Source organism: Octodon degus, unplaced genomic scaffold, assembly GCF_000260255.1.
Source record: "Octodon degus isolate 3935 unplaced genomic scaffold, OctDeg1.0 scaffold00233, whole genome shotgun sequence".
NCBI lineage: Eukaryota > Metazoa > Chordata > Mammalia > Rodentia > Octodontidae > Octodon > Octodon degus.
Window position 1 is genome coordinate 1,699,354 of NW_004524809.1, and position 23,343 is coordinate 1,722,696.

At 50.9% G+C, this 23,343-nt stretch overlaps 1 protein-coding gene across 2 annotated transcripts in view; it reads right to left on the reverse strand.

Moving 5' to 3' along the window:
- Nucleotides 1-3,210: 3,210 nt before the first annotated feature.
- Nucleotides 3,211-23,343, reverse strand: part of Slc6a11 (solute carrier family 6 member 11) — a 110,136-nt gene continuing 90,003 nt past the window's right edge. For both annotated transcript variants that reach the window (XM_004645611.2, XM_023705938.1), the window contains 7 exons: nucleotides 21,333-21,457; nucleotides 15,899-16,011; nucleotides 12,902-13,039; nucleotides 9,771-9,873; nucleotides 8,899-8,999; nucleotides 8,047-8,217; nucleotides 3,211-5,208 (listed from right to left, as the gene is read on the reverse strand). In XM_004645611.2, coding sequence (XP_004645668.1) covers nucleotides 5,056-5,208; nucleotides 8,047-8,217; nucleotides 8,899-8,999; nucleotides 9,771-9,873; nucleotides 12,902-13,039; nucleotides 15,899-16,011; nucleotides 21,333-21,457 — 904 coding nt within the window. In that variant the 3' untranslated portion in view covers nucleotides 3,211-5,055. The remainder of the gene's footprint in view (nucleotides 5,209-8,046; nucleotides 8,218-8,898; nucleotides 9,000-9,770; nucleotides 9,874-12,901; nucleotides 13,040-15,898; nucleotides 16,012-21,332; nucleotides 21,458-23,343) is intronic.

Below are 23,343 nucleotides of genomic sequence, written 5' to 3' on the forward strand. Positions count from 1 at the left end.
GTCCAGCATGAGTACCTCTCCAGCACAAAGTGCCTGCTCTCTGGTGCTTGCTCCTCTCCACCACCCTACAGGAAAGCCACTGAAGACCGAACAGGGAATCCTAAACCCCACTTCTAAAGATTTTCTTCTACTGTTTAGTTGATATGTCTAATAGAACCAGGATGTAGAGCCATACTTGGCCAGGAGGGGTTGCTAGCACACACTGCAGCCAGCTGCTTTACCAGATAAATTAGTTCCTCTCTTTATCAATTCTGTATGTTCAAAGATATGTAAATTAGGTTTCCTAGTGTTATAATTTATATCTCAATGTCCCCCCCCCAAAACCTCATGCACTCGTAAGTGGAGCTTTTGGGAGGTGATTGGATCATGGGGGTGTGATAATCAGCAATGGATTAGTCCACTGATGAGTTTGCAGCTAAATATGCTATTGGGAGCTGAAGCCTGGTGGAAGTAGATTGGGGCTGTGGCTGGGAAGATCTACTTCCCTCTCTCCTGCCTTGAGTTTTTTTTCTTCCCTCTCTCTGCTTCCTGTCTGCCATCCTACAAGGAACTTCCTCTGCCCTGGAGCCAGATGACTATGGGCTAAAACCTCCACAAACAGTGAGTCAAAGTAAACCTTTGCTCCTCAGAGTTGTGGGTGTCAGGGATTGTGTCCGAGAGACAAGAAAGTAACAAAGACAGATTTTGGGACCAGGAGTGGAGGCATGGCTGTGAGGTGCTACCTGGCCACGTGGTTCAAAAGCCTTTGGAACTCATTTGAGGCAGGAGTTTGGAAAGGTTTAGAAATGCCAGCTGGAGAAGCAGCCCTAGAAGGCTCTGAGCTGAGCTTGATGGAGGATTCTTGTCAAAGACCAGAAGACTGAAATGCTGTCAGTAACGCAGTCAGAAAAGAATAAGGTCAAAATCTCTCAGTTGGTAAAAGGACAGCACTGACATTTGGCCTCCAGGCCGATGTGTTGTGCTCTGGGGAAAAAATTGTCTGTATTTTCTCATTCCCTGAGACTTTGAGGGAAAATGAGAGTAAGAAGACCAAATTAGGTAGTTGTACAGAAGAAAGGTTGTGAGAACTGTGGGGCCAGAGAGGCCCTCACTCCAGATTTCAGAAGGCCTTGGAGGCCAGACAGTGTGCCTCTGTGAGGGCAGTATGTGAAGCTGTAAGTGTGAAAGTGAAGGTGAAGGTAGAGACTCCAGAGTGTTAGAGAAACCAAGAATTGGAATATCTGAGGAAGACTGCAAGGAGGGAGCACAGCCAGCCCAAGACAGAGGCCATGAGGGCTACCACCACTGGGAGCGCTGTGGGGGCAGAGCTGCCCAAGTCTTCTGGGGTACACATCTTTCCAGGTCTGGGCACAGAACCATAGGATTTTAATATTTACCCTGTTGGATTTTGGTTTTGCTTTAGTACTACTCTTTTTATATCTACTTCTTCCTTTTGGAATGGAAATGTTTATCCTATGCCATTGTACATTGGAAAAATTAAACTTTGATTTTTACAGGGGTTCATAACTAAAAGTTTGCCTTAAATCTTAGGGGAGACTCTGGACTAGGATTTTTCAGCAATGCTGAAACTGTTAAGACCCTGACAACTCTTAGAGGTGGCCTGAATGTCTTTTGCATATAGGGGTGAACATGAGCCTCTTGGGGCCAGGGCAGAATGCCATGGTTTATATCTAGGTGTCCCCCCTTGCCCAGGAGCATCATGTACTCATACAAGGGGCTCTGCAGAGGTGACTGGATTGCCAGGCTGTGGTACTTAGTGGATAGGTTCACTGATGGGTTTATGGCTAAATACGATGCTGGGAGGTAAAGCTTGGTTGGAGGAGGTGGGACTGAGGGCAAGTCCTGGAAGGGTCTATCTTCTCCCTTCATGCGATGAGTGCTTTCTCCTCTGCCATGCTGCTTTGTCTTGGCGCCTGTGGACTATGGACCGAGGCCTCTTACAAAGAGCCAACATAAATCCTTCCTCCTAGAGTTGTGGGTGTGAGGTATCATGGCTCAGTGATGAGAAAGTAATCACACTTGGGAAAGGGGAGAGCCACAGTCCTGTGGTTTAGGTGCTCCTTGTCTTGCTGCTGGCACCCACCTAATGCGAGGCACATCCGGACATGGAGAGGGGAGGGGGTAGGAGGTGAGAATGCACCAAGCAGTGCCTGTGGCTCCAAAGAACGATGAGGTCCTCAGGGCCCCTAGGTGGATAGAATCTGTGGGACACTTTTCCTGTGAGCAGGTATCACCCCTTCAGGGAGGGAGAGACACCAAGGCAGGTTCTCTGGGCTATGAAAGAGACAGACCTTAAGAGAGGAGCTGACCAGACTGCCCCATGCACTGGCAGGACAACAGTAGCTCTGTGGCTTTGAGTGGCTACCTTGAAATGTCAGGTACAAAGATACAAATTGAGAAATTCTATGATTTGAGTACTATCCCAACCCTCCTAAAGTGGAGACACTATTCTCTCAGCATAATAGTCACTGCTGTGACCGGAGCTCCAGGAACCACATCTTCCAGGACCTTCACAGCCACCCTGCATCCAAGTTGATACCAGGCTGCAGACCCCTTCTTTTTTGGCTGTCCTTGCTCTTCAGACACCAGGTCTGCTATGTGCACAGGAGTGTGAACTTGGTGGCAGCTATTTTTTGCTAGCGGGAGGTGCTACTACTTTCTTCGAGCCCTGGGCATGGGAAGGGTTAAGGTATTGGATCAGGAGACAGGGCCAGGCAGACCTGCATTCTCTGCTGCTGCTGCTGCTGAGCTGTGTGATTGTTGGCAAATTGCTTGGCTTTTCTGTGCCTTCATGTCCCCTACCTGTGGAGTGGGCAAAGCCATGAATAACTTACATGAAAATGCCCACTGTATGACTGTGGTGAGGATGGAAGAGAGTACTTCTGAAAAGCAGCTGGCACATGCGGTATGGGCAGTGAACCTGGGAGGAAGGCAGACGGGCCTTCTGGAACACGCTGCTTCCCTTTGCTCCTAATCTCAATGTGTAGCCAGAATGGTTTTATGGGCAATAAAGAAACTAAAGGAAAATGCAGCACTACTGAGCAGCCATGTGTTGCATTTGTCTACTTCTTTTGTTTTTTAAAAACAAGTAAACAGAACATTGTGTGCCCCAAGGGTCTCCAATAAGAATGTTCGTGATGCAAAACAAGACAACCAGTTTCATTTTTTAATAATACCGTAAATATCTCAGAAAGGATGTATTGTTCCTAACAAATATCAAAAAAGTGATCACAATGATATGGCCCCTGCCCCACATCACCCTCCCCACCCATAGTTACCCGGATCCTAGTAGGAAATTACAAAACACAGAAAAACCCAGCCCCCTCCGCCCTGCCCATGAGTAGGATTAAGAGTGTCAAGTGTTAGGAGCCACGTGTCTGGTGCATGCGTCCCAGTGGCAGACCTCTGGGGACGGTCCGTCTGTCCATCCACCTGTACATACAGGAGCTCGTGGTGGGACTGTAGCAGCAGATCTCCCTCCTTGTAGCGTTCTGGGGGGAGGGTGGCTGAGGACCAACAGGTGCAGAGTGTTGCTCCCAGGTCAGGTGGGATGGTTCAGGAGGCACTGGCCTGTATGTGAGCAGCTGGGTGCAAGAGGGGGCCCAGAATAAGGGGCCCCATCTGCCCTGGGGCACAGGGCCTCCTTGTGAGCAAACTCAAGCTTTAGGAGGTGGCTGGGTGTAGTAGAGAAGAGGGACATTTGAAAACCTTGGGGTTAATGCAACAATGGGTATCCTTTGGAAAAAGCTCACATTTCCATCAAATGGAATTGGGGCCTGTACGGGAAGGGGGAAAAAAGACTGTGCCTTCCTCACCGCCGTATCTTGGAAGGAAACACAGAGGCTTGGAGGCGCAATATAAAGTCCAGTTAACCAGGAAAGGAAACCACTCTTGCCTGAGGCCAGCCCCACCTTCATCTGGCCTGAGACCTGTGCCCCTTATCTCAAGAGCCAGGGGCTCCCCAGTCATCTGGAGAGACAGGAGCTGAGGCTTCTGGCCACTGGTGCAAAGAAGAGGAGAGGGGAGGGAAGCAGCCTCCACACAGTGTCCACCAGGACAAACAAGATGGGGTGGGGGTAGGCAGGGAGCAGCAGGCAGAAGAGGTGGCTCAGGACAGAGAAGGGGCCTGTAGCCTCCCAGCAGCACTCACTCTGGGAGGCTGCAGTAAGGTCTATGCCTCCTGAGCCAGAAGCCACCAAGCTCTTTCCATCATTTTTGCCTAGAATAGATGCGCAGAGGGAAGATCAGACCAGGAGGTGGACAGGAGGAGCCCCTGCTACTGGGCCAGGACAAGGGTAAAGCCAGGGTTAGTACACATATCACCAAGTCATTGAAGGATAAATCAGATTTCCAGGGTGAGAACAGGGGCAGGTGAAGGAACAATGGCCTGTGTGACTTCAGGAATCAAGGTCAACAGCAGTGCTTCAGGAAAGGGAGGCAAGCAGAGAATTTCCCAATTTGGGAGATAGGGAAATTGAAGCCTAGGGAGAGGAAGGGAGTGGCCAAGGTCACTTAGTGGGATTGAGGCAGAGGGCCTGTGACCCAGGAGTCCCCATCTGCTGGGATTTTCTCTGCTCTGCCATGTAACCTTCAGCCTGAAAACCCCACCCCTAAAAGAGGGCAGGTTTAAGAGAGAACCTGGGGATTGGAGGGGACGGCTGCCCAGAGTCAGGGCCAAATGTGGGACAGGAATGGTGGGTGAAGTGACTGACAGAGAACAGTGTTTGTCACTCCCCATCCCACCTGCCCACAGCCCCAGTATAAAAGTTTTACAATATGGCACACTGATCCCTAGGACACACTGATTAAAACCACGGTGGGATGTGAGAGGTGCTAGTCACTGTACAGTATTATCTCGTGGTGGCCGATACTTCCATGGTCACTGAGCAAGGCGGGGACAGGGGCTGTCAGCTGAGTGTACAGTGGCCCATGGAGATTAACATGTTAATATATCCTGTGTACAGAAGCAAAGCCCCTACCATTAGGAGAAGCTCAGGGTCATTTACACATGGGCAGGGAAGGAGGAGAAATGAGGTGGTAGGCAGACAGCCAGACTCAGAAGTGTGTCTCCTTCTCTGTGATGGCCGCGATGCTGCCGTCACCCTTGAGCTTGGCATCACAGTCATTAACTGTCACCGTCCGTGGGCCTGCCCCAAGCTTGCCCCGCATTTTCAGATCTGCACTGGGTACTGTCAACTTCCGGAATTTCTAGATGTTGGAGAGAAGATCTGTCTCAGGGGGCTGACATGGCCTAGGGGTCAGCCTTGGCCTTGCCAGCACACAGGTGGGTGCCTCAATGCTGTGGATCCATCAGCCTGAGGCCCAGGCCCTGGTTCTGCCACAGTGCTCTGTTGAGGATGATGCACTGGCTTCCATGGGCCTCAGTTCCCTTCTCTGGAGAATGGGCACAGCAGAGGTCCCTGTTCCTGATGTTAGTGAGTAGAAAGGAGATGAAGGTACGTAGAAGTGCATGGCCTTCTGGGTTGCCTCAAGCAGGTGACTGGAATCTAAGAACCAGAATCAGACCCCACTACCTGGTCCCTGCCCTTTGGCAGGAGTTAAGAAGATGGGGTTTAAATTGCTTCTCAGCCACTGGCTAGTTGTGCCAGCCAAGTGTTATAGTGAATATAAACAATGTCCTCCAAAGGCTCTTGTGGTCAAAGTTGGAACTTTTGGGAAATAATTGGATCATAAGGATGTTATACTTACCATTGGATTCATTGATGAATTTAGTCGCCAAATGTGCTGTTAGGCATGGGGTCTGGTTGCTGTGAGGTCACTGGGATGTGACCTAAAAGGGTATATTCCTTTCCCCAGTTCCTCCCTTCCCTCTTGGCTTTGGATGAACAGCTTTCCTCTACCATGCCCTTCTACCATGCATTTCTGCCTTGGAGCCAGCCAACTAATGAATCCACTAGAAGCTGTGAGACAAATAACCTTCTCCTTTAAGTTGTGAGTGTTGGGTATTGTGTTCCAATGATGGGAAAATGACTAACACAGAAATTAGTACCAGGAGTGGGGTCATTTATATGTCTGTACTTAATGATGTGATTCAGAGCAAGAGTTTGAAAAGATTTGGAGATGTCAGCTAGAGAAGTCTTAGAATGCTATGCAATCAGAGTAAGCAGAGACTGACGTGAAATTTTGGTCAGAGTTCAGAAAAACAGATCCTGACGGGAGTGCAGATAATACAGATTCGGCTCAGGAGGTTTTGATTGAGAGCAATGACTATGTTGATAGTTGGGCTACAGGCCATGTGTTACACTCTGGGAGAAAATGTGTCTACATTATATTTATGTTTGAGGACTTTGTGGTAGACTAAAGTTAAAAGTAGTAGACTAATTTGGCAGAGAAAATTTCAAGGCAGCCCAACATTCAAGCAGTGGCCCAGGTACTGCTAATTGCTTTTAACCAGATCTACAGTGAGAACCAGGAACAAAAATCAGATGTATAAATTCTGTAGTTTCATCAGAAAGGAAGTGCCTACAAAGTAGGGCTTTTGAAAAGCATGTTGTTAAAAAGGTCAGTATTAGAATGAAGTCAAATACTTTGCATCAGAATGATAGAAAAAATAGCTTGGTGGCATCTCAGGAATCAACAAAAACCCACCATTCACAAGCTCAAGAGTACAGAATTATAAAGATTTCATTTGAGAAAAGAACCTCTAGACTCCCTGCTTGAGAAGGGCTGCCTGGGTAGCTTGTTCCTTTGGATTAAGTTCACAGTTCTCAGCCATACAGGCACTAGCAGCCCTCCATGTCAGCAATGCAAGGAGGCCTGGTTACTGCTCAAGCTGGCAGCAGATCTTTTATGTGGTTCTTCTTTTATAGGAATACAGAATGTAAGATTTATGGGGTCATGGTGACTTCCATCCAGACACTAGAGGAAGTCCTAGGAGGCCAAGCAATGTGCCCCTGAGAGGGCAGTGTGTGAAAATTGTGAGAGTGAAGTTACATGTGCAGTGGTTATCCCAAGAAGCTGAAGATGCAAGGAATGCAGACTGTCTGCTGAAGAAAACTGCAAGAAGTGTCACTCAAGCTCTTTGGGGCTTGTGTCTCACCACAACCTGCCCCAGACACTGGGACACAGAGCTATAGGATTTAATATTTGCCCTTCTGGGTTTCAGTCTTTTGGTTCAATTTCTTTCTATTCCCCTATTCCTCTCTTTTGAGATGGAAATCATTTCCCTTTTTTTAAATTGTATGTTGGAAGTATTTAACTTTCTTTTCAATTTTTCATAGGAATGTATGAGCTTGGCTTGAGTCTCAGAGGAGACTTTGAACTTGGACTTTTCAGCAATGCTGGAATTAAGGTTTTGGCAATTCTTAGAGATGGGCCAAATGTATTTTGCACAATGAGATAGACATGAATCTTTCTGGGGTCAGGGGAAAAATGTGATGGTTTAGATTTAAAATGTTCCCCCAAAGTCTCAAGTGTTTGAATGGTAATTGGATTGTGAAGTGCTATATTCATCAGTGAATTCATTCATTCATTGATGGGTTCATGACTCAGTGAGCTATTAGGAGGTTGGGCCTTGTTGGAGTTGGTCACTGAAGGTGTGGCCTGAAGGGCATGTTCTTCTCCCCAGCTCCTCCCTTCTCTCTCTGCTTTCTGACTGCCATGAGATGAGTAGCTTCCCTCTGCCAGAGCCTTGCACCATACCTTTCTGCCTTGGAGGTAGCCAGCTAAGAACTACAGGAGACTGTGAACAAAAATAAATCACTCCTTTAAGTTTGCAGGTGTTGGGCATTGTGTCCAGTGATAGTAAACTCAATGGCACAACTCTAAGGCCTTACAGAGACACATCCAGCACAATTTTCATGATGGATGCCTACCAGACAGGAGCTGTCCAATAGCTTCCTTGAGATACAGGTTGGCATATCTGCACCATGCCCATTGTTCAGGGGAAGAAACAGACTAGTGAGGTGCCTGGACCCATGAATATTCTGCATTCCTGCCTGTCTCCTCCCACCCTGGGAAGCATGCTTTCTGTTTTCCCCTCCATCACCTTGGGTAGTATTCCCTCCAATACTCAGCCTCCCTCACCTCAGATAGTGTGCCCTCCATCCGCCATAGCTGGATGCAGACCCAGAGTGGGATGCAGAGCATGGAGGACAGCGCCATGAGCCAGCCGATGCCATAGCCCCAGGCAGGGTATGTGTAGACGTTGTTGTATTTGAGCGGCTTGTACTTGATAAGGAAGAAGATGAAGATACCCTACAGAGAGATGAGAAGTCTCTGCAGCCACCACCACCTGCCTGTCCATAGCAATGTGGGCCAGAACCATTGAGAGTATCAGATGGGGATGTAACTTGGTCCTCATCTCCTGGGGTCCTGAGACCTCCCACTACTTTGCCCAACTAGGGACTCTTGTTTTATCCCTTTCACTTCCTCAAAGGCTGGTTCAAAGCTGATATTCCAACCTCTGCAAACTATGAGATGCTCTGAGACACTTCCAGGGCCAGGAAGCAGGCAACGGGTGACAAGGTTACATGTATTTATTGTGCCCTGTCTCTTAACAAGACCCTTGTGGTCTGCTTTTGGGGAAGAGTGTGAGCCTGACATTACATCAGCTTTGTCACCACCATAATTAACAGCAAAGCAAAACCTTAGTGTCTACATGGCCTTCATGCCAGTGAGGCATAATTCAGGTCCAAGGCAGGGGGACACTTGCTCAGGACACCCAGAAAGTTGGTGGCAGAGCTGGGGTCTGGTGAAGGCCCTGCAAGGCTTGGAAGCTGCCCCTGTGACCTCGGCTATACTAGGTGTCACAAGGCTAGGACCTAGGGACATGAGCCTTCTTGGTGCCAGTGAGGCTGGGTGGGGACATGGAGGGGAAAAATGGTGAGCAAGCAGGTGGCATGTGGGGCACTAGGAGTGGCACCTGCTGGTCCTTACCGCACAGATCCCAGGGGTCACCACCTTCCAGCACCACTTAATGAGTGACGGTGGCCGGTAGCCAATCATGTCTTCAATGTTGTCATAGAACCGGTTGCTTCCTTGCAGAGGAGAACAAATGGGCATGAGACTCAGTGCCCTTATTTACCACTTAGTGCTACCATGAGGTGACACAGGGCTATGGCTTGTGTGATGAATGCCTCCAAGGATCTCATGCAAAGGCCTGGTCCCTGAAGCAGCACTCTTCAGAGATGGTGCTTTAGGAGGTGGCACCTGATGGGACATCCTTAGGTCATTGGGGCTGTGCCCCCAGAAAGGATTTGGGGACCCTTTCTCTGCCATGGCTTGAGATGTCATGGCTTCACAGGCTATGCTCTTGCCACAAGCTTCTGCCCTGAGCTGAGGCCCGGGCTGGAACCTGCAGAGGCTGAGCTCTGTTAGGATTCTTGTCCTCCTTGGGAGGCCTGTGTTTCATGATGGGTCCAGCTGGCTCTCTTGAGGTGGCTTAGAGCACAGGGGTCATGGAAGAAGGTGGAAGGGGTTCCCCTGGCGAGGTGAGGCCAAGAGAGTGGCTGGTTGACCTGCTCAGGTGGCGGCCTGACTTCATGAGGCCAGAATGAGCAGAACAGCCACTCTACCACCTCCACCCTCTGTGTGGCCCAGTTTGAGGAACAAAAGAACTAGACTTAGGGCTCCTTTGTCTACACAGTGTTCCACCTAGAAACATGCTCCACAAGCTTTCTCACAGAGGGGAAATTAAGGCACAGGGTATAGGCTTAGACTGAAGTCACAGTGCCTGGGTCCTAGGCCTGCTCCCTGCTGTGGGGGTGAGAAGGCAAGAAGGTCCCCCAGGTTGAAGGACCTCTACTCACCATATACCCAGCCGATGCACACACATTCAAAGATGGCCACGAAGAGCAGGCACATCCCGCTGGCAGCATAAGAGTCAAAGAGCTGGAATATGTACATGCCTCCCTGCGGACAGAGGACAGACACATTGACAGCTTGCTGGCTGGCTGGCTGGCTGGCTGACTGCACCTGCTGCACTCTGAGGCTGGCACTGGCCAGAGGTCTGCCTGGACCTCCTCTGAACCCTATAGCCTCTATGCCTGGGCATCCCCATCCCCTGGGGACTTTAGGAAGGTGATGGCATGACCTGTCACAGCCTTCTAAGTTCCCTCAGCGCCAGAGAACACACTAAAAGTCAGTGGTAGTCAGGCTTTTCAGCCAAGAAGGCCCCACACAGGTCCTCTGTGGCATCTGGCATGCAGTAGGTCCCTGAGTTGTGTGGAGTGTCGGCCCTGTGTGGGCAGAGACCCTGACCAGCTGGTTTGGGCCAAGCCCTGGCACATAGCAGCTGCACAGCTGGACTTGGAGGTTGAAGGAAAGGCTGGGAGGGCTCTGAGGTAGGTGAATGGCTACATACCTATGGCCTCTGATCCCTGGATTTGTCCCCCTTCACCCTCTGTACTGAACTTGTCCAAATGTTATCCTTGTCATAGTCCCCAGACACTGAACAATTGTGTGCCCTGAACTTGGAGTAAGTATGGAAAGCCACCAAGAGACACTGTGCCCAGCAGGCCTATGTGGGCTCCACCATGATTTGCCTCTATGGATTTAGGTTCTGGGGCCCATCCCCCATGGATATCAAGGGACTCCATGGTCACCAAGCTCCATGGAGGTCCTGGTGGGTGTGAGATTAACCAGCTGGAGATTCAGGAGGTGGGAGGCGCTGCAATGAGGGGACAGGTTGCATCTGTCTGGAATCTTTGTTACTCAGCCAGGGTCACTGCCTCAGCACACAGGTACAGGGGAAGAGAGGGCAAAGGAGCTGGACCCTGTGTGCCCTACAGGATCCCCCTACCACAGCCACTCCTGTGCTTGCACCCAGCACTTTCTGTTCTTGGACCTGAGACCTCTGCACTCTCGTTCCTCTCTTCAACCACATAGAACACTGTGCCAGTGCCAGCATGCTACGAATGACAAATGTGGCCTGGGAGTGACACCAGGAGTGGTGGGGACTGGGGACTGGGGCCCATGGGACAGCACAGGTGGCCACCTGGCCACAGCACTCTGGGCCACAGTATGGGGGCCATCACTGCAGGTTTTTTGGAAGACACAGAAATCCAGGTTTCCATGGGAAAGTTTTCTCTCTTTTCATACTTGGTGACTTCAGAGTGTTTTATAAAACAGTAAGGGCAGAATGAGACAGACACCGCAGTGGTTGTCAGTCGGCAGGTATCTGGGCAGCCTGAGCACCCTGGGCCCAGCAGCAGGGCTGGCTCTGAGCTGACACTGGAGACCCCTCCAACTTGCTTCCTTCCACTAAATGCAGAGTGGGGGGGGGGGTCACAGGCAGCACTGAGCATAGTCCAGTGGCACGGTAGCATCCCACACAGAACAGAGGTCTCCGGAGACTGCAGCCCCAGAATGTCATGGCCCTATGTCAGCAGCCACACAATGAAACTGTCTGAACAGTGAGGCCTCAGGATGCATCCGGTCTGTCACTGACCTGGCTGTCTCAACCACTTCCTGCATCTTGATTTATTTCTTGGTCCTTTCCAATGTGATCCTAAGGCAGGTACTATGCTATAGGGGAAACTGAGGCACAGAGCAGAGTGCCTGCTGCCAGCCTTCTGCTGGCTACTGAGGAGCCAAGAACAGAGCCTGATAGATGGTCTGGTCGTGGAACCCAGCACCCTGCCTGCAAGAGGCCAGGAGTTGATGGCCTATGCTTTCCCTGCAGCTGAGCTTTGAATGAGGAAGGAAATCCCTAATGGCTAAAAGGGTTTGAGGCCACCACATCCATTTGGCAATTTGTGCTCTGCTGATGTCACAGCCAGATGTTCCCACCACTGAGGATGATGGATCTCTGTTTTGGCGGCTCATATTCGTGCCCTGAAGGCCCTGGGTCACCAAGTCTGATCTAGGCCTTAGACAAAGAGGCCACTGCAGGCCATGCTCCGGGCAGGTTGCCACCTTCAGTCTGCTCTTCATGACCCCAGCCTGTCCCTGTCAGCCTCTTTAAGGCATCAGGTCAGCCCCCAATTTGCATGCAACAAAAGAGTCAATTTTGCATGATTAAGCAGAGCTTAATGAGGCCCTGCTCCCTGCGGGTCTGTGGGAGGGAGGAGGGGAGGCTGCTCTCTCTTCTAACACCCATTATAGAAGGGACAATGACCAGGAACCTGGGTAGCAGCAGCAGCAGCCTCACTGAGCACCCAGGCCAAGCCTTGCTCTGGCTCTGGTAGCCTCAGGCCTGAGGGGAGGCAAGTGAACAGGGACCACAGACCACTGGGACAGAGGAACAAGGAGGGTGACTGGGCTAGGGACACAGGGCCAGAGGCTGGGCCCAAAAGAGGAAGGCAGACAGGGCGGCTTCCTAGTGGAGGCAGTGCAGGGAAAGGACAGTAGGTTCAGCAAGGAGCCCCCAGTCCAGTGCTTCCCAGGCCGGCCTGGTTTCAGTGGCTGCTCTGACAGATTCACAGCAAACCTCCCCCAACCCCCATGGCTCTCACAAAATCTCTGCCTGTCTCCTGGAAGCAGCATTTTCTTAATTATCTTTGTGCATGTGGGAGAAAGAGAGCAGTCTTACCTCCTCAAGACACCCAAACAAGTATCAGGACAGCTGAAGAGTGGGGAATACGGTTGGGGAGTCTCAATTGAGGGTCACGGGGTCCCTCACAAACTACAGGCCCCACAGGGTGATGAACAGGGGGCAGAGGTGACTTCACAGGAGTGCCTGGCCCCAGAGAAGCCTGCTTTGAACTTACCTGGGACTGGTAAGCAGTCTAACAGCTGGTAAAGGATGCTGTTCCCTTTGCCTGGGAGTTGCTGGCTAGGATGACTGAGGTGGCCTTGTATGTGTCTAGCTAGGGTCATCTTGTGTGTCTATCCCACTAGTGCCCAGGCTTGGTGAGGACTCATAGTGGCCAGCCAGTGCCAGAGCTGGAGTCACAGTCCACCTGGCACCCCTGCGCCTGTGTCCACCCTATGTCCTCACCTCCGTCAGCATCACGAGGCCCAGGAAGTAGGAGACCACGGACAGCGCCAGGATGAGCAGCTCTCGCCGGTAGCCCCTCCGGAAGATCTTTGGATACATGTCCACCACAGCCGTCACCAAGCTTTCCACACACACAAACTGCAGGAGGTACCACACTATGAAACCCAGGAAGATGCTGCCCAGGGCCCAGCTTCTTTCCCAGCAGAGTGGCTGCAGCCCACCTTGTCCTCACATGGGGGCCCAGAAGTGAAGACTGACACCAGTGAGCCCATAAATAGGTAGAGCTCGGCTGCTTAGGACACAGCTGCAAAGCCTAGACCTGCGCTGTGGTATGAGACTCCTGCTGGCCCCCAGAGTGGGTAGGGACAGGAATGAGACCCAGGAGGCAAAGCAGGAGCCTGTGTGCCCATACCCACCTCAGTGCTCTGCTGACAGCAGACTCTCAGACTGTGTGAGCCTCTGTCCCTGCTCCTAGTGAGCAGGTGCCGCTGCTAGGTGAGGGCAGTTAGCAGTGAAGTGACTCCCAGCTCTGTTTCTGTGGGGTGGGCCCTGAGCTCTGACCAAATGGTGCAGACACTGACGGCTGAGTTTGAACTGCTGAGCATCTGGATCCCAGAGTGGAACACAGGGCTGGCACACAGTTTCAGTCCACCTCCTACCTATGGGACACAGGGCCTGGCACACAGTTTCAGTCCACCTCCTACCTACCCGTCAATATGCAGCCCAAATGTCCCAACATGGCAAGTGGCCCCTTCTCTAGGTTCTCATGGCACCAAGGGTGGATCTTGCAACTGCTTCTCCTTGCACTGCCTCTCCTTCTTACCCAGGGGTCCTGGCTTGCCTACATCTGCCAACTTGCAAGGAAGAAGGGCCACAGGAGCAGGGGCCTCTTCGAGTTCACCCATTTCTAGTTTCTGGGGCAGGGCCCCACCTGCATAATGACTGTTCCTATTTATACTACAGCATACCCGCTCGACGTCATGGTTCAGAATTTGGGGTCGCAGTCATTTGTGGATCTTTCCTTAGAATCTTATTGTAGAAACTGCAAATACTGTATCCTCTGCAACTTTTTTTTTTGGGGGGGCAGGTTTGGTCATTCTGTTCTTGCTGCTGATTGGCTGCTTCCTGTGCACCAGCAGTCCCACCATAACAGGTGGCTGAACCACAGGTTGCGATCTCAAATGCTTTCAGTTTTGTTTTTCTTAAAGCTCTAAGATCCCTAAGATGCCACCAAAATGCCTTGCATCTTCTAAGACTTAATTAATATACTATTTTATTAAATTAAGTTATATAACTTCAAGAGACATAGTATTTTTAGGCATTTTTCTCGCCATATTTTAATTTGACATTTTTCACAACTTGCAAGTGCTCTCAGAATATCACCCCCATGAATTTTGGGGGTCCACTGTATTGCTAACAGCAGAGCCAGGGCTTGTGACAGAGCCAGGCGCTGTCACTACTTACTGATTTAGTGACTCCACCTGGCTGTCCCCTCCCCCTGTGCCCACTGGCATGAGGGTCTGCAGGGCCGGAGTCAAGGACTTTTTTGCTGGCCACTATTGCTGGACTCCCCTTCCCCAGAGCAGCTTCTGAACCTTAAATCCTTGATGGTTTACTTTTATCCTGTCAGAAAAAAAGACTTGCACCCTTCTTGCATGGACGAAGCCCATGGGGTACACAGAAGTGGAGTGACTCCCCTGGAATCACATGGCTTCAAGATCCCTGGCATGGGACCAAACCCATGGGACTGCAAAGCCCAGACTTCCAGGCCTCCAGCACAAGGCAAGACTGGTCATGCTCCTCTTTCTCTGGGTCCCCATAGCAGAGAGTGGGACCTGGGAGCTGCTCATGGGCAGGCATGGGATACCATGGTGCAGTTGCTCAGCCTCTGGGAGCCTGCACTTCTGCACGATGGGCAGCACAAAGGGCCCCAGCCCATGTGACTATGGTGATGATGAGCTGAGCACTCAGGCTGGGCACACAGCAAGAGAGCCAGGCCAGGCTGCAGCTGCCGCTGCCTCCTCCCTCCTCCCTCCTCCTTCTCTTCTTCCTCCTCCTCCACCAGGCCCATCATGTCATGCACCAGCTGTCATCCCTGATCCCCAAGGCCTCTGCCTGCAACAATGGGACTGAGATTATCAGCAGAACCACCCGGCACCTCCTGGCTTGGCTTAGCAGCTCTTGGGGCCAGGCAGAGGGGGAGGAATTGGATCAGTGGTTGACAGGCACATAGCCTTAAGACTTGTGTGCTCAGCGAGTCCCTCAAGGTCATGGAGGGGCTGGGCCTCACCTAGTACCAGGAGGCCCAGGCTGCCACTTGTTAAAGTGGGGCCTCTTACCTGTGAGCCTGCTCAGCAAGAGCTCCTGGATGCCAGATCATGGCAGGGCTGGAGGGGGCTCTTTGTGGCATCAGCAGAGGGCAAGGGTCTGAGGCTCTGGATGCATGATAGTCCTGGGATGCAGGGCTCTGGGAGGCTCTGGGGGGGGGGCAGGCCAGGAGGGTGAGTGGTGGAGACAAGGGTGGGGACACATAGGCCAATGCTCCACCTCACACACCTGCACTAGGGACCCCCTCCTCTGGGTGCCACATGGCAAAGGCAGATGCAGGTGGGTGGGGCTGAGGGCATCCCAGCACAGCAACAGAAGCAGGGAGAAGAGGTGGCCTCAATGATAGGGTTGTGATGGGGACATGTGATGTGGCCCTTGGGTACTATAGCCACAACTGACTCTAGGATGTCCTCCTACTTTGCCAGGGTAGGAACTGGTTGGCTGAATGGAAGCATTGAAAAAACAAAAATAACAGAACTATTTTAATCAGGAAACTGGGAATTCCTAGTGAGGAAAAATGGAAGAACTCAAAGGGACCCCAGCAGATGGATGGGAATGAGGAGCTGCCCAGTGGGTGAGAGGCTACCAGAAGAAGGCTGGGCGAGCTCACCTGAGCCTGGCTCTCCCTGCCAGCAGTGCCCACTCCCTATAACCCTGTCGTCCCCTTACCTGGCTGTCCAAGCCCAGGAAGATGAGCATCATGAAGAACAGGGCTGCCCACAGTGGGGACAGAGGCATCATTGTGACAGCTTTGGGGTAGGCAATGAAGGCCAGGCCAGGCCCTACAGGAAGGAGAAAGAGTGTCTTGGTGTCTGGGTGGGGTCTATCCACAGAGGTGCCCTCAGTGCCAGGTGCCAGGAAGTACCTAACAACTACTCAGATGGATCTCGCAGCACTCCTGGGATGGTGCCTTGCAAAGGCCCACATTGCACATGAGCATGCCTGGGGCAAAGGGAGACAAGTGAGGATCTGGAAGCCCGAGACTTCAGCTGAGGGTGGGTGTGGTACAAGGACCACTCTCTGGGTGGCCTCATGTGTGGCTCTAGGGCTGGGCATGGCAATCCCCAAAACACAGACTGCCAGCCCACTCAGAGGTTCCAGTGGGCCGTCTGTGGAGTGGCAGAGCGCAGCTTCCTGACCTGGCAAGAAGGCCAGGGCCTTGTGTGTGACTTTGCGCAGTAACTGCATGGACTGGACTTTTCTCAAAGTTTATTTTTATGATTTTGGGGATTCTATAAACTCCCTAGGGTCCAGCGAGATGGCTCAGTAGAATAAGCGCTTCCCTGGCTAGCACAAGGGCCTCAGTTCAATCCCTGATTCCACAAAAACAAAACAACAACAACAACAACAACAAAAATCAAACAAACAAAAAAACCCTCCCTAGTTTGTGTCATTGTCCACAAATTTTGACATGCTGTGCTTACATTACCATTCAACTTGAAATATTTTCTTCTTTGAACTACAGGATATATTTTTAAAATGTATCAGCTATTTAATTAGGTTCTTAGTAAGAAATTTAGAACTAATTTATGAGGATAAATTTCATTTGTCAGAGCAAAAACGGATCGCAGGTAGCCCCGGAGCTGACGAACAGCTTTGATTCTTGCTAAAATCTGTGAGTCCATTGCTTTCTGATCCACCTTGCACTGCTCTGAAATCTGGTATCTCTCTTTCTAGGTGTCGAAGATCTCGCCCTGCTCGTGTCTGGGTTTCCACAGCTGCTGCTTCTTGAAGCGAGCATCAGTGAGGTGTTTGGTGATTTTCACTTTGCTGACGTCAGTTTTTGTAGAGGTGGCAATGACAAATTTCTGGTGTGTTCTTCATAGAGGAATATGATTAAGGCTAAGAGGCCCAGTCACAAGTAGCAAGCCACTGGCCAACTGCTTCAGGAAGACCACTCTCTTGCCTCTGTGACACCCAGTGAGGATGATCAAGATGATGCCAGAGTGATCCTAGCTCAAAGTTTCCTCACATGCTGACTGAAGGGTTTCTTGCTGTGGCTCAAGAGCTTTCAGGGCATATCTTCAGTAGGGTAGTATCTAGGCATTTTTTGAAGCTTAACCACCTGAGTACCTCCATTCTTGTCCCCACTGACTGGTTTTGTGATTATAGCAAGAAATTTCTCCTTTTTCTTCTCAACCTTTGATTTAGCAGCTGTGTACTTTCTCTCGTATAAAGCCTTTCTGGAATACATAGTAGATTGGGAGTATCTACCAATTCCTCTAACCAGGACAGGATTTTGGCTGTGGTTGGGCTGCCCCTTGTTGGACTTCTTTTGGCCTTCACCTTACTCTTTTTACCAGTATCACTGGCAGAAGCCTTCTTGGCTTCGGGTTTCTTCTCTTTAGTGTCTGGATTCTCAGTTTTTTTCACCCACCATCTTGCAAGATGGGAAAGAGCTGAACTACATGATATTTAGAAATATGCTGCTTAACTATTACATATTTGGGGGCTTCCTAGATATTTTGGTTATGGGTTTCTAATTTCACTCAGGACAGACTCTGCATGATTTAAATTGTGTATATGCACAGACTTATTTTACAGCCCACTATTTGTCCACCTTGGTGAATGTTCCACATCTATTTTGGGGGAAAATGTACTCTGCACAGTTTTATGTAATGTCAAGTCATGTGGTTGACAGCATTGTTTAGGTCTCTGTGTCTTTACTGATATTTTGTGTAGTTGCTCTACTATAAGTGATACAGGAGTTAAAGCTGCCAACCATGATTGTGGATCTGTCTATTTTCCCCTTGAGTTCCATCAGTTTTAGCTAAATTTAAGACCCTTCTATCTACTGCAAAGACATTTAGAACTGTTAGATCTTCCCCAATAAATTGTTCTTCAGAGGCGTTTGTGTTTGTTTCTTCCAATACAGGATCTTGCTATGTAGCCCAGCCTGGCCTTGAACTCATAGCAATCCTCCTGTCTCAGTCTCTCCAGTGCTAGGATCACAGATGCATGTCACCATGCCTGGCCTTTGAATTATCCTCTTTAGCTCTAGCAGTACTCTTTGACTTGATGTGTACTCTGCCTTGTGCTAACATAGCCAAACCAATTTTTATGCTTATTGTTTCCCTTCCTCCCTCCCTCCCTCCCTCTCTCCATTTTTCATATATTTGTACCTTTAATTTAAATCTTTTAGACATTTCATAGTTGGGTCTTGATTTTTAATTCAGTCTGATAATCTGTCTTTTAATTGGTGTATATGCTACATTTATATTTAATACAATCAATGGTTTAACTGAGCTTAAGTCTACTATCTGGTATTTGTTTCCTTTCTGACCTCATTGTTTTGTTTATTTTGCTTTGATTTACTCTGTCGTACTTTCACTGCCTTCTTTTGGGCTAAGTAATATTTTTCATATTTAACTTAATTTCATATATTGGCTTTTTAGCTCTACCTCTTTATTTTTTAGGGAGTTGGGCCAACAATATACATCTGTAATTTACCAAAGCCTACTTAGAGTTAATAACGTATCACTTTGCCACTACACAGCTGACACCATCCACCTCGTTATCATTCTGACCCTGCCTTGAAACAGACTTCAGGACTGAGTCATGTCAATCATTTAAAAATGCAAATGGGTCAAATATCCAGTTAGGAGGTGGAGATGATCAGATTAGACAAGACCCAGTGTTATGGTTTGTTTCTAGGTGTCCTCCCAAAGCCTCATGCAGTCATTGGGTCAGCTTCTACAGCTTGTGGTTAATTCATGATACAATGCTGGGATTATGGGTGTGAGTGCTATACCTGCCCTGGGGCAGATAATCTGCATGCAATTTAAGGGAGGGAGAGAGAGATTTGCTAGCTGTTGCAGCTGCTGCTCCTACCTTTGCTCTTTGTTGTTTTTTGCTGCCATAAACAGCTGCCCTCTTCCATGTGTTTCTCTGTCTTACAGTCAGCTGTGTATGGACTGAAACCTCCACTAACTGTGAGCTAAACCTCGCCTTCCTTATTTTTAGGCGCTGGGTACTTGGTCCCAGCAAAGAGAGAAAAGTAACTGAGACACCCAGCCTCAAGATGAGTAAATTCTCCCCCAGGACAGGACTAGAAAGCATCTGAGAGATGGACTTGGGGACCTTCAAGGAGCTCAGCAGACTCTGGGCCCCAGGCTGGGAGCAGGATGCTGTGTCTTCTCCTCTGGGCTCAGTCTCAGAGCTGCCAGGTCAGGCCATGAAGCATGCCAATGGATATTTCACTATGGTATGTTCCAAACCCCCTTTCTCAGAAAGTGATCCAGGTTCCCCTGGGAAGGTGAGGCAGCCACACTTACAGTTAAACCTGGTGTTATTTCCAAATGACAAGTTTTGTCCTGCTCTACCAACCAGGGCCACAGACCAGGATCTCCTGTTCGGCATGGGAAGTGACACAGGTAGGCAAGGAAAAAGGGGCCAGATGAAGCCTGTGTCACTCACAGGCTGTGTGACTTTGGGTGAATCACCTCACCTCTCTGAGCTATGGGGTCCTCATCTGTGATGAGCTCTGGAAAACCCCAGGCTGCTGCATGAATGGAGCCTGGATGTGAAGCAGAGGCCCTGGTGTTCAGCCTCCAGCGATGCCATGAGCATTTCACGGGGTACAGGGCATGGAAACTGTGAACCTCAGGCCTGACGAGACGATAAAGAAGATCTGCCTCATGTGTCTGTCCTCTGCAGGTCACACTGCTGCTGACACTCACAGCGGATCTGGCCTGACAGGTGCAGGAAGCTGTTCCTGCTCTTCTGGGGATGCGTGGCTCTGCCACATACACCCAGCTCCCCATGCACAGAAGCCCTGGCAGGACCGGGCCAAACAGTTGCATGGGGTCCACATTAGACCTTCTCCTTGGTCAGCAGCTCTGTACTTTTCTGCTGATGAATACATTTTCAGTTTGAAACAAGAAAACAAAAGCCCAACAAGATTTAGTCTTGGTGGGTTCCATCTCTCTTTAACAAGTCTCCTCTGTGGATTCACCTCTTCCTTGGAAATAATCACAGAAAGGGGGCAAGGGCATTCAGATAGCCTCTCTGGAGGCACAGTGAGAAGTGCCTGGTGCCTCAGCCAGAGCCAGGTGGCCAATTCAAGTCCCAGCTCTGTCACTTACAGCCTATGTGGCCTTGGGGAAGAGAAGGCAGCTATCTCAGCCTTGGCTCCCTCATCTGTGAAATGGGTGGTAAGTGTCACTGTTTTTTGCTTTTCAGAAAGGGCCTTACTACCTAGCCCAGGCTGGCCTTGAGCTCCAGACAATCCTTCTGTCTCAGGCTCCCAAGTGCTGAGTGCCAGGATTACAGGTGTGCATCATTGTGTGCTGTGAACAGTGCCCTTTCTGAGGGCATAGTTGAGGCCCACAAGAGAGAACATAGGAAACAGTTCCTGCGTGTCACTGTCTGTGTCTGTGGGTCTGTTTGGGCCCCACTCCAGGCAGGGCCCTCGCAGACTCTGACATGCATGACGTCTGGCTGGGCCTACAGAGCTCAGTGTCCTCCTGTGCAGCTGGCACAGGTGCTGCCTGGTGAAGGAGCAGATGACAGCCGAGGAGCTGGGCACCCGGGACTGCTCTTGGCAAACGTCCCATGCCACTGGGCAGCAGGATGCTGACTTCACTTACCTGCCTGCAGTCTCCCCTGCTGCCACACAAGCACCAATTATTCTCCCACTTTCTCAGGCATGCACATGGCCTCTTCCCAGGCCACAGTCAGGCACCATGTAATCAAGGGGAACACGGGTACTCTGCCTGTGGTGGATGTGGTAGGAGCATATCAACCCACCCACGGGAACCCTGAGCAGAGAGCAGCAGGAGTGGCATGTGCAAAGGCCCTGGGGTGGAGGGAGGAAGGGGGAACAGACCTCACGTCGTGTAGAGCAGCATAGGGGGAAGGACGGGTGGGCAATGCTCAGGGCTGTTCTGTGACAACGCCATGCTAAAGGGGACGGAAGTGGAGGTAGGAGACCAGTAAGGGTTCCCCTCAGCACAGGTGAGTATGCTGGCAGAGGGTAGGGCTGGGACACGGGGTGGTGCTGTGGTCTCAGCAGGAAGGGGCCCAGCCTCCCTCCTGGGGCCCTGAGCTGGGGACAGACAGCGGGACCTGAGACCCACACCCAGGTCATGCAGACCCCACTCACCAGACTCAGCCACCTCAGCAATGGGCACACCCTGCTCGTAGGCCATGAAGCCCAAGACTGAGAAGATGGCAAAGCCAGCCACAAAGCTGGTGCCGCTGTTTAGGCAACAGAGCATGATGCAGTCCCTGTGGGAACAGAGACAGGGCTCGGTCAGGGCAGTGAGACAGCGAAAGGCCGAAATGGCCTTCCCAGGGAGGACAGCCTCTTTTCTTCAGAGAGGCTGGGTGCCCAGTCGAGGGTCACACAGCTTCTCCTGGCTTCTAGAAGATAAAGTGGTCATGGGTCAAAACACAATGTCATAGGATCAGGTGGCTGGCACATGGGGGTGCAGATCTAGCAAGGATGGGGGATGGGGTCACCCATGCTCTTCTAGGTCTCTGGAAGGGGAGAAAGCTAGAGAGTATGAGATTCCCAGAGGCTCAGAGCTGGCAGAACAGCAGGGAAAGCTTTGGTGTGGGTCAGGGCTGCATCTCTCAGGGAATGGCCATGTCGTGCCTGGAGCTCTGGCAGCTGGACTGAGTCTATGAGGACACCATCCTCGCCATGCTGCCACCAGCAGCATCTACAGACCCCAGCACCATATCTACCTCTCTGTTCTCCTCACCTGGCCCCTCTTCCACCGGTGCCCAGGGCTGAGCAAACACAGACAGCTGTCTCAGCCTCTTTTCCCCATACCATGTTTTGTAATGCAACCAAAGGTTATGCTGGTGTGGGTGACCCTAACAGTGGGGGCACAGTGGAGGGAGCACCAGATGGGGGCTGAGGGCCTTGCTTTCCCATCCCCCTGCCCTATCTGTCCTCCAGGCTGGGTCTCCCCTACTGTGGAAGAGGTGTTTGGATTACAGGCTCCTGCGGCCCTGCTGCAAATGGAATCATTTCTCAGCAAGGAGTCTCCCTACTCCTCCTTCCCTGAGTGGAGCGTATTTCCTGCCCCACTGACTTGGGGCTCAGCTTGCTCTGGAGAAGGAGACTAAGCAGATGGGACACCATTGCTGTGATTTTCCATGAGAACAACCTCCCCTAAGGGTGGCTGTTCGTCAGCCTAGACCCCATGTGGGCGCACACAGTGGGGCTTAGCTGGACCCGGGACCAACCCCACCTGGTCCCCAGCCCATCAGCTACCTGGGGAACCATAAAGGCAAATATGCGGTTCATCAGAACCTGAGGCCTGGGGCTGTTTGCTACACAGCATCCTTGGGGCAGTAGACGACAAATATGGTCCCTTTAACGTCATTTCTGGCACTGTGGACATAGGCTGGACTGGTGGCCCTGGGGATGTTACCTGTGAGCCTGAATCTCCTCTACTCCTAAGGGAGGAAGAGCTTCCTCTGTGGGCACTGTTTTGCCATCCTCCTGTCCTGCACTTTAATGACCTGCTATGTGTTGCCCCATGTGAGGACACACTAGACCCAAGGTCTAGAGATGGGGTAACATGCTCCAGCTGTCCCTGCTGCCCTGTCTGGGAGCTGAATGCAAACCACCTCTAGAAACAAAGGCTCTCAAAGCCTGACGTGTGGACAATCGTGGAGGCCACCACACAGGTGAAAGATGAATGTGTCTCATCACAAACCCCCATTCTCCCACAGTGGCCTCTCAAGTGACTTGAGGAAGTCCCTATATGCCATAGGGACAGATGGAGGGACAGAGAGGCAGAGGAACCTGAAGTCCCTTGCTGCCTGTCAGAGCCCAGCAGGTCCCAAGCCCACATAGCCTGTGGCTGGGTTACCCCACTCTCTGCCACCTCTCCCCCCAGCTGGCTTATGTAACAAGCACTTTGAAGTCAGCAGGAAGCTGAGCCTGTGGGAGGAGGCTGTATGTCCCCTGCTCTGCTCGGGAAGGCCTGCACGCAGAGCAGTGTAGATGCAGAACATTCATGGCCTTGTGATGCTGCCATGTCACTTAGGGGGTCTGCTGTCTCCTGCTGATGAGAAGACAGGGAGGGAGAATCCCTGCCCGCAGGGAGCTGCAGAGGCTGGTATTTATCATGAACATGGCCAGGAGGAAACAACTG